This window comes from Acipenser ruthenus, chromosome 14 (genome assembly GCF_902713425.1).
Source record: "Acipenser ruthenus chromosome 14, fAciRut3.2 maternal haplotype, whole genome shotgun sequence".
Lineage (NCBI taxonomy): Eukaryota > Metazoa > Chordata > Actinopteri > Acipenseriformes > Acipenseridae > Acipenser > Acipenser ruthenus.
In genome coordinates this window covers 36,104,191-36,115,945 of record NC_081202.1, presented here as the reverse complement: position 1 = coordinate 36,115,945, position 11,755 = coordinate 36,104,191, and the positions used below count along the sequence as shown (strand labels likewise).

The 11,755-nt window shown below is 36.6% G+C and overlaps 1 protein-coding gene across 1 annotated transcript in view; it reads left to right on the top strand.

Annotated features, from left to right (window-relative positions):
- The first annotated feature begins 2,602 nt into the window (after nucleotides 1-2,602).
- LOC117420056 (myotrophin-like) overlaps nucleotides 2,603-11,755 on the top strand; it is a 31,382-nt gene continuing 22,229 nt past the window's right edge. Inside the window, exon 1 of the mRNA XM_034033568.3 lies at nucleotides 2,603-2,934. Coding sequence (XP_033889459.1) covers nucleotides 2,863-2,934 — 72 coding nt within the window. The 5' untranslated portion in view covers nucleotides 2,603-2,862. The remainder of the gene's footprint in view (nucleotides 2,935-11,755) is intronic.

Sequence of the window (11,755 nt, the reverse complement as noted above, 5' to 3'; positions counted from 1 at the left end):
TGGTAGGATGATATCTAGACAGTATCGCTGTTTAAAATATCCTTTTGTTGTGTACAATAAAAGTTTAAAATACGATATCGTTTGTCCAAGACGGCAGTCAGAAAATTAATAGATTTGCTGGAACCACAACTGCAACCCAGAGGAAGAGGTTTTAATAACGCAACAGCTTCTTTCCTGCGTGTTTGTGGAGATGTTATTAATATCCATGAAAGTACAGTAGCTGTGTTGTTCACAGGATCTTGCGGCTCATTGCAACACATCATGAACTTTACGTTGTTATGCCTAATGAAGAGGAGCAACCAGACACTTATACTGCATTTCATTCGACATCAGGAATACCTGGAGTTGTTGGGGCTATAGACTGCATACACATCCATATCTGTTTTCACACGCATCACAAGGAGCCAAGATTCTTCAACAGGCTAAAGTACACCTCAATCAATTGCAGATGGTGTGTGACCATAATCTAAGAATTAGAAATGTGGTTGCACGGTGGCCTTGAAGTAGACACAATGCATGGATTTTTGAGGCCTGCCAATTAAAAAAAACATTTGATGCAGGAATATATCATGGTATCCTCCTGGGTGACAAAGGCTATCCATCCACGAGATTTCTTCTCACACCAGTTCTAAACCCCACAGCACCTGCGAAACTGAAATATAACCGATACCATACCTATGACTGACCTATGGCCTAAACCTGACCTATGACTTGCCTATGGCCTAAACCTGACCTAGCCCTTTTCCCCTCTGTCTCCTAGTCTTCAGATCCCAAGCCTAATGGTCCCTCTGCATCTGACAATTGGGCTGCCTGCTCAGGAGAAGAGTCACTGTCAACATGTGATAGGTTTGTAATCTGGTCACTATTTGATTGTGTCAATACTGCACTGTTTTGTGTAATATGGGCATGTATAGGTGTCTGGCTTTCAGAAATGGCATTATCTGCATCACAAGTGTGAAATATCTGCCTAAAAGGTACATTTGTTGGTTCTGAAGGTCTGTTTTGTGATACCCTCTTCATTCCTGAACTTCCTGCAGCAAAGAATGTAATAACTTGTAGATACATGCGTCAGTAGTTCCTGTAATAAAGCATCTTGTTTATAGTTGACCTTGTCCTCATGCTATTTTTATAGGATGTACCATGCATTAAATGGTGACTATTAGAATACATATTCATAACTGCTTTTAAACACGATCATTCAGTACTGAACTGCAAACACATCTTCAACTATAACTTGTGCATACAAATTCCCAAATAAATGTTGAATGGTTACATTGCAGTTGTGGCTTGCTAGGTGTTTCCTCTTCACCCCCAATGATTCTTCCAATACCTGTAAAGAATAGCCCGTTAATTGTGCAAATACAATTTTGTTGCAATTTCACGCCAAGCATTTGAGCGCTGTAACACCACAGTGGTATGTTTGCTATCATCTTCCACTGTTTTAATGTCATTTTTTACACATTCAACGAAATAATATTTTTGTTCAGTTGAGTAATTCTGTGCACGACCTTCAGCCATGGTTTCTTTTGTAGTTGATTAAACCTTATTTTTACACCTTTTATATGTTTTGATGTCTTATTTTGCATTTTCCAATGCATGTGCACATCGTTATGATTTTATGGTTTGTTAATGTCATTATTGGGAATGCAGACTACGGTTTGCATATTACTTTATTCAGATTCAGTTCAGTGATTATTATTATAGGAAAGGAAGTGTGAAAACAGTTTATTGGAATGGTACTTTGTATTAACATTTATTTTAGGCCAGGAGGCAGTGTGGTCCAGTGGTTAAAGAAAACAGCTTGTAACCAGGAGGTCCCCGGTTCAAATCCCACCTCGGCCACTGACTCATTGTGTGAGCCTGAGCAAGTCACTTAACCTCCTTGTGCTCCGTCTTTCAGATGAGACGTAATTGTAAGTGACTGTGCAGCTGATGCATAGTTCACACACCCTATAGTCTCTGTAAGTCGTCTTGGATAAAGGCGTCTGCTAAATAAACAAATAATAATAGTCCATATATTGTTTAAAATGTTACTGTGTATTCATTAATTAATTGCTTAATAAAAAGCTTAATCACATACATATTTATAAATGTAACGAGTGGGTTTGTCAGCGCCCTCTATGCTAAAGTTATGGAGAAAGTCTTGATCCTCAGATGCGGACTAAACCCATCTCTAACATGCGTTGCAGTTGTAACTAATTTAATGCGCAGCTGGGGATGATCCTCAAGAAAGCACCGTACTAGCTTGGACACACTCTGAATGTTCGTTGCAATTGACCCCTTGTGGCAGCATAGTTTTTTCTACATTTTTTATTATTATTATTTATTTATTTATTTATTTTGCTATTTTACAAATTATTGCAGGTATAAAATGCTAAATAATGTATTTTGAATAGTCATGTTGTTATAACTGCACAATAGGAGGTATTTATCAATGTAAAAGAAATCAACAACAATAATAATAATAATAATAATAATAATAATAATAATAATAATAATAATAAAAGTCGCCATTTTGGTAAAGGACCCATACATTGCTGTAAGCTTCACAGTAAATCAATGACGTTTGAACACAAGCCGACGCCTCGTTTGAAATACTAACGGGAAGTGTATTACTTCCGGAGCTGCGGGGTCGGAAGTGGGTTTTTTATTCTGGAGAAAGGCGGATCCCGAATAGCTTACTGTGTAAAAGTTTATTTTACACATTCAAAACATTTACAGAGCTTTATTTGCAGCAGGTGACGGGGTGGTTGCAAAAAAAGTCGTAACTCGCATCAGGGTCGAGACGCAGACAGGATCATCTGAAAGTTGAAAACGCAGCCTCAGTGCTAGCCGAAGCAAGCCGCTGCACAAGCAGGAAAGATGGGCGACAAGGAGCTGATGTGGTCCTTAAAAAATGGAGATCTTGATGTGGTGAAAGATTTTGTAGCCAAGGTAAATGGGAAAAGAGAAGGTGGGAGGTACCTGTTAATAACATGTAAAATCAATCAACTATAAACAAAACAAAGAAGGAACGAGGGCTGTAGTTATACAGACAGTCGCGTTTTTAATGTAATCGTTGCTGTGTGTAGGGGAACTCAAATATTATGTATGCACAACGTTAATGTCACTGTCAGTGGAAGTACAAAAGTTATATAACACATCGAGACCGTTTTGCTAAGTGGTGCCGGTCAGGCATTGATTTCAGAATGTCAGGTCCATTGTGTGTGTGTTTAGAACCGAGTAGGTAGGATGGGATATGGTGAGAATATTTTCTTTAAAAAAAAAATACAATTTAAATATGTTTTGCAGACCATGTTGATGGTTTTACAATAATATAATGTCAAAGGTTTCCCCAGAGATAATGGCTGACTTTTGATACTGGTAGGTAGCTATGAAAAAGGCCCAACTGTCAACCTGCTGAGCAATAATAATAATTTTTAAAAAACCGCTGACGCATGTGTTGTCTTTTGAAGTTTGTCAGAAACGCATTGTATTAATACAAAGAATTATATTGCGTATTGTGATGGATAGATACGACCAGAGTATAATGAACCTGCTGAATTAATTTCCGTAGTGTGTTTACTGACTAGCCTACTGTGTGTAATGCACAGGCATACATCTGGGGCGGTAATCTGACCCCCGTTTTTTCCTGAAAATAAGTGTGGACTGAACACTTTTTTATTTCACATTATGACAACACATCTTTATTAATTGGAATAGTCCGAATGAATGCTGAACTGCGGTGTGGCATGAGGAGGGCTAGGCACAGGTGTTCTGGTTCTTGTGAAGATGTAGACATTTTTCTATTTTCTTGAAGGCATTTTGGAATGCCTTCCTTAAATTAATTACATTTTCCAAGTACAGTTGTAGTAGTACTTCTCCCATCTCTGTGATACTGTATAGGCCACATAGTGTTAACAGATCTCTGGTTATAATTTTACCATTGTTCCCACCATAGTACAAGTATGATGAGTCAGTTTAGAAGTAGACAAAGAATTTGTGCATAAAAGCCACCCACAGTTAGTAACCACAAGCATACTTTGGGGGGGGGGGGGGGCAAACGCATCATACACATGGGAGGAGTCATCCGCAAAAAACATTCATCATGTAATGGACATATCCCAACACGACACGACCATCATGACAGTAAAAATAGACATAATGAAGCGTTCTTACCTTTGTATGTGTTAGATAGTGATCAGCAGATGTGTCAGCCGCATAAAGAGCACAGCGTGTGGTTTTCACTAACACTACTATGCAGAATATTTTTTTTTTTTCTATGGGTAAATATTAGGACTCTCTTCCTAAGCATCGGGACGCGGGACATTTGCTAGGAAATCATAAGAACGTAAGAAAGTTTGCAAACGAGAGGAGGGCATTCAGGCCATCTTGCTCGTTTGGTTGTTAGTAGCTTATTGATCCCAGAATCTCATCAAGCAGCTTCTTGAAGGATCCCAGGGTGTCAGCTTCAACAACATTACTGGGGAGTTGGTTCCAGACTCCCGCAATTCTCTGTGTAAAAAAAGTGCCTCCTATTTTCTATTCTGAATGCCCTTTTATTTAATCCCCTTTTGTGACCCCTGGTCCTTGTTTCTTTTTTCAGGTCGAAAAAGTCCCCTGGGTCGACATTGTCAATACCTTTTAGAATTTTGCATGCTTGAATCAGATTGCCGCTTAGTCTTCTTTGTTCAAGACTGAATAGATTCAATTCTTTAAGCCTGTCTGCATATGACATGCCTTTTAAACCCTGAATAATTCTGGTTGCTCTTCTTTACACTCTTTCTAGAGCAGCAATATCCTCTTTGTAGCGCGGTGACCGGAACTGAACACAAGGTTCTAGATGAGGTTTTACTAATGCAGTGTAAAGTTAACATTATTTACTTGATTTAAATTCAACACTTTTCAGTATATATCCGAGCATCTTGTTGGCATTTTTTATAACTTCCCCACATTGTCTAGAAGAAGACATTTCTGAGTCAACATAAACTCCTAGGTCTATTAAATGTCATTTTCCATGTGTGCTTGCTGTACCAGAATCTAAGTAATTAATGTAGATTAGGAATAGCAGAAGACCTAATATTGATCACTGTGGTACTCCACTGGTTACCTCACTCCATTTTGAGGTTTCTCCTCTAATCAGTAGTTTCTGTTTTCTACATGTTAACCACTCCCTAATCCATGTGCATGCATTTCCTTGAATCCCTACTGCGTTCAGTTTGAGAATTAATCTTTTATGCGGGACTTTGTTAAAAGCTTTCTGGAAATCTAAATAAACCATTTTCATATGCTTTTCAGTTATCCATTGTCGATGTTGCATCCTCAAAAAAGTCAAGCAGGTTAGTTAGACACGATCTCCCTTTCCTAAAACCATGCTGACTGTCTCCCAAGATACTGTTACCATATAGGTAATAATCAGGATTGTCCCGACCATATGGGGACTGTTAGCATGTATGCACAAGCATGAAATATTGCGGTTGCCATGAAAAAGATTTGTTGACTGACAGGTTTGAAAGTTGTACTCACAGGATCCCTTGGGCTGTGCGAAAGGGTTATGACGGTATTCTAGCGGAATAGATTGAGCAATTTCATGCTGTGTGAATGGGTATTTTAAATAATTTGTTTAACGTCTCTGAGTTTGCTCGGTAACGGCATTTGTGTGTGAAAGGGGCTTTAGTTTTGCAGTGGCTTTAGCTAAAATTACTGAATGTATCATCTAGAGAGGCTCTGTCTGTCTTTCCCTTTGCCATTATATTCTGCATACTGTATATCCAGAGAACTGCTTATTCAGTCGTGAGGAAACTAGCTAACAACCTTTTGTTAGACTTCCTGGAGTTTGTCTGGCTGTCTGGCTGTCTGCCTGTATCACACTTTTTACATACAGGCCTATCTAGAGAACCACTAATTGGGGAAGGCTGTTTGTCTTCTGTATGTCGCACTTCTTCATGAATCTAGAGAACCCCTTGTCATTCTAATGAAACTTCCAAAGGGCATTCTTTTTCACAAGTTATTATTATTAAGAGGATCAGAATCTGGGAGTATATGGAGGCACTCTATTTGTCTGCCTGTCCGTCTGTATGTCACATTTTACAGGCTTCTGTATATCTTTAGAATTGTTTGTTCTTCGTTGTTGTTCTTTGTTGAAATTAATGTTCAGCTTCCATATTTTCTTGTGTACTACTCATTTATCAAACCAAGTAGTGTAAGAAGTTGCTTGTATCGTTCATGACGTTTTTTAAAATCAAGTAAGCTTATTTGTGTATAAAAAAACGACAATAGATTTGCAGCCAGTGTCATCTTACTTAAAGGCAGAATGTAGTGTAGTGGCTGCATTTTTTTCTCCAAAGTTCTCAGGGAGATATTACTAAGTGCCTTTTTATTAAATTAGAATAAATCAAAATATTTAGGCTTTTATTTACATTGTTTGTCATTAATTATTAATGAAAACATTAAATGTATTTTGAAATGTTACAGTTCAGCTTGTGTTGAAAAGAAAAACTACTTAAAAAACCTACATTTTGATTTTTTTTTAATTTACAATGTTCCTAGTTTGTTTCTATTACATTGTGCCAATTTGTACCCTTTTTTCTGAAAGCGCTGTGATTAAAACTGTTTAGAAAGGTTTTATTTTTGTCATGTTTTCATGCATTTCTACATTGCTGTCAATGTATCAAACACTCATGGTTATAAAAAAAAAAAAAACTAACTAACAAGTTACAGATTTTTAAAACTGAAAAATCTGAAATCCAGGAAAAGATAATCAGAAAATTCCAAATAATAAAACAGATTTCATAGGGCCCTATACAAGTTCTATCTGTCATTTTTAGATAAAGGTTATATGATGAGAAGCACTTACTTAATCGTAAATAAGACTTCCTTTTTCAATTTGGTATTGTGTCTCACAAAAAATTATGCTAACTTTCTTACTTTAGAAATGAATTGCACAAAACTAGGTTTAAAATGTACTGACAGGTTGGATCCAAGTTGTCAGTTTCCTTGTGATACTTGACTCACTTGTGTATTTAAAAAAAAAAATGTTTTGAACAACCTCTCAATTCCTTGTGTACCTCAAGGGGCTAAGGGGCAAAATAGTTTTGCTAAAGTGAGTTACTTTTTTGGTCTTGAGATCATGCTTTGGGTTTTTGGATACTTTTATAGAGCTGTCTGCGACAATGTGGAGTGGTAAGATAAACTCCAGTCTTGCTGTTACAGGATGACCTTTTAAAGATGTGTTAGACACACACATCTACTTACCACTGATATAAAGATCTTAAAGGATTTTTTTTTTTATATTGGCTAGCCCAGGAAATGTTATGCATTTTACAATATACAATGAGCTGTATCAATAAGTAACATGTTAAAGTTACAAATCTGGTTTAATTCATCTTTGGCTATTTAGAAAATGTGAATGGTTTTTTCTTCAAGCAGTCACTTGAATCTTTCGGCAATATCTCTGTAAAGATATATAACTTTACGACCATCCTCAAGTGTAACTATAATGCTCTGTTTGAAACTTAATCTGTGGGACTGTTAACGACACTGCAACTGCGATCCAGCCAAGAACAAATCCGATTTGAATTTAGTGGAGAATGTAATGTAACATGCTTTACTGTGTGTCCAGTATTTTTCATGAGTTACTCTATAGTTCAAATAACATTAACTGTTCACAAACCTCGATTGAATGGCAAGCAACAGAGAATTGAAAAAATTGCAGGGAAATTGATTAATGCTTACCAAGAAATAAAACTATAGTTCTTTGTAGTGTTTCATAGTCCACAGCTATGTTGTGTGTCTTATCTAGAATGAGTCATTAGGGCTGTCACTGTAGTATCTTTTTTTTTTTTTTTATAAAAGTGGCGACCAGTCAACCTATTTCACTACTTTTACCTTAACTATTAGAACATGAGTAGTCATCTCTTCCTTAATAAACCCACAGACTTAATACAGATTTAATACAAATTAGTCTGTTTAGAAATGGCCTTCTTCCATACAGGATTTAAACAATTAAATTACTGATCTGTCTGGGGCTTTTGGGAGTGTGTGTTTCTCAGATTGATAAATTGATAATTCATGTGAGAAGGGTTGGGTTTAACCACAGTCATGGTTCATGATGGGCAGGAAGGGAAGGTTGTGGGTGGAGTCAGTTCGAGACCTCTTTTAAAACTAAAAATTAAGCATAGCAGCAATGCAGTGGTCAGTCAGGATGGTAAAAAAAAAACACCACTGTTACAGCAAAATTGTACATTGCAAAATACTTGCTACTTGCATGAGGAGCATGGTAGCAAAATGCTACCATGTATTTGCTTACGCTCTGTTAACAGCAGGGATATTGGCAGTTGACATTACATAGGGTGCACTCTAGATGTTTTCCAGTTATGACTGTCTTGTTACTGCTGTACTCGTTGATCCTCAGGGAGGGGAACCAAACAGTCTTGGTACTCTTATGACAGAAAGCTTCCCCATCTGTGGTGTATTGGTTCGAGATGAGGTTGGCAGTCTGACTGACACAAGTAGGCGGAAGCAGAGCCCATCACAGCAGAGTTCCTTTGAGCGCCTCATTGTGCAGAGGGGGCGTTTTGCTCTTCCTATTTTTAAAGCCAATCTTCTCGTCTCTAAAAATAAGAGGACAAGCTGAGGGGTTTTGTTGTGGTTCTGACATTTAGTAGAAAATAAAAATGCATCACCCATAATAAAGGCAATCATTTTTTCACAGCTTCTCAAATAGATCACATACACGTATTGTTGCAGATCTGCATTTGTTGCAGCCATCAGGTGGCTTTTCTCACGCTGCATGTATCAAATAAAAACTGTCAATTAGGGATTTCCATATAGTTTAATAATCAAATGCACATAATTTATTAAACAATTACACTATTATACGCTACATCAATGTGCTACTGGCTAAAAATAATGATACATAATGTCAAAATGTGCGTAATAGATAACAAAATAATAACCGTGGTACTACTTGACAATGCTTCAATAAGTAGTAAGGCTGAGGCGATGCATCGTATTTTTTGGCTGTTGATAGTCAAGCATGTGCATCGTTTTTGTGTAAAGGGTTTAGAAAAGGAAAGCTTTTATTTTTTTTATTAAATTTGGAATCTGCAGTTATTTTTTGCATTAAGTGCTGAGCTTCTCTGCTCCCCTCAGGTCTGACTCTGAATCTGCATGCGATTGAGCTCACCTGCTCCCCCCTGCCCCACCCCCTGTGAGTGTTTACTGAGGGTATTGCATCTGTGCAGGAGTCTTCAAAGTAACAGAGCAAGTTAAGAGCGTTGTGCTACAATTACAAATACTGTGTCGACCGAGCTACAGTGCTTTCCAGTGTTTGGCAGTTATTTTCTAAAGTAAGACGGCAAGAAAGAAAAGTAAAGAAAGTAATACTAATTAAACTAATTTGCGTGACCATTTAATGAGATGCAGAGGTCGCGCTAGCCTTTAAAAATGTGCATTTGTAAAAAGCATACCATCTAAAAATCTGCGTTTTAACCATAACATCTGCGTTTTTACATGTTGCATCAATATAGTTCTATTATTTTCCAGTGTAACTATTTCAGATTAACAAAGGTTAACATGCAAAACAGAACACAGTATAAATAACGGTAGTAGAAATAGACAAAGACAAGCTTACCATGAAATGCTTTCTTTTGAAAATCCCCCGTTCAACGTAAAAATCAGTGTTGTAGAACACGTACCAATGTCTCTGCGGGTAGCTGTCAACATCATAACTATTTACAGCTTTGCTGTTTTAAAAGTTCTTTAAATTTTCCTTGACTGGTGCTCTTTCCAAATCAAGGTCTTAATAAATCTCAGGAGCTTCCATTGAAATTGTCATAAGTTTTAGATGATCCTCACATTAGGGGTGCAACAATTAATCGATGCATCGATTTATTGATCATCTGTCCTTAAATTTCTCGAGCTTCGATTACATATTGGTGAATCGATGCATCAAATTAGAACCCAGTTTGAAGTCTCCTGTTGCCGGTTTGCATTAAAACCTTGAGTGTGTGAGTGCGCTTCCTTTAGTGCTAGTACGGTAGATTAGCATGTTGCTAGGATACACACTTTAGGCTTCTACATTCACATCAGACAAGCCAAATTTAGAAGTAGGCCTATTGTTTTCTTGATTTAAAAAATAAGGTAATACGTTCAAAGCATGTTGTGTTTGGATTATATGGCAATATTATATAAGCAAAATTTAGTACGATAGTTAAATTAGGAGGATTTGTGAGATTAATTCAAATGTTTCTTTGCTTTTGGACATAAAATGTTAACAGCAATGAATAACCATAGTTAGAAATGACTACTGTTAAAATGTTGTATTTTTTATTATTATAACAATTTTAAAGGGATGCGGACGCACGCATAGTCTTTTCTGTTGTTAAAAACTCAAGTCCTTTATTTCTTTTTTTATAAACAGTGTTGTAATTTGAATGTAAGTTGTGTCTTGTTGTTTAACTATTATGCACAACCGTGTTTTTATTTTTTGTATCTTCTGTTAAAACAGTATGTTTGTTTTTTATTTTGAAAAATAAAACGCCAATGCATCGATTATCATTGATAAATGCCTATGCGATAATCGAATACAAAATTAGGGTGCCGGTTGCACCACTACCTCACGTAAACGAGAGTGTTTGCTGGTCTGCACTCTGTTCTGACAGCTAAAATCCCATTCTGCTGTACACAAGCTACACAAGATACAGGTATCGTAATTGCAATTGCTGTAAGTTTTGCGAAAGCAGGAAAGATGTCAGAATAGTTCTCAATAAAAACCCAGCAGGCCTCACTCATGGTCTTAAAATCATGATTTCTGAGCATGTGTTTTACTTGTCAACAGGTAAGAAGCTCTGATCCAGATTACTGAGTCGCTCTAATACCAGGGATGTGTGCAGTGCTACATGGGATACTGAGACCCCTCCAGTTTTTTTTTTTAATTTTTTTTTTAAGAGGATGCAGGGAGCAGTGGAACCATTTTTAAACATTGCATTGCATAAAACTACTTCGTAATATAAACAAAATTATTGGATAGGGATGGAATGTGGTCTTTTACATCTGCATTTTAGAAACACACTATTGTTATTTATTTTTTATTTTTTTTTGCTATTCATTTGAACTACCCCGAGTAAAAATGAAGAAAAATAACCAAGATCGTTCCAAAAGTTGTATCTTTGGTCAGAAGTATTAAGCATCCCGGCAGCGTCAGTCCCTAGTGAGCAAGTATTCAGTAAGGTTGGGCAGATTGTAAGCATGTGCCAGTCATCGCTTAAATTAAAACAAAATGTGGAGACTGTCATGTTCCTTAACACAGTTCAAATATGAGCCATGGACAAAGCTCTTGTTACTAAACTGCTGTGGACAGTGATAACCTTTTTTAAATATTTTTTTTTCTCTTGATGGTTGTTACTCTGACTGGTTATGGATTTAAACAACCTTTTTTTTTTAATTTTGCTTTGACCTCCTGCTAGTACAAATCAACACTAATAAGGTATATATATATATATATATATATATATATATATATATATATATATATATATATATATATATATACTTAATTACTATATGCATAAACGGATGTAATCAATTTAATATGCATAGTACTTTTTTAAAGCGGTACTAGCAGTGTTACACAGTAATCCACAGCTCCACATGTATTACTGCGTTTCTTTTTACCCTTTCATAATGTCGATGAATCGATGCATCTGCCTTTTTGGAGAATGCTATATTGATAGTGAAAAATTAGGCATTGCCCCAGCCATAAAAAGTAGCTCTT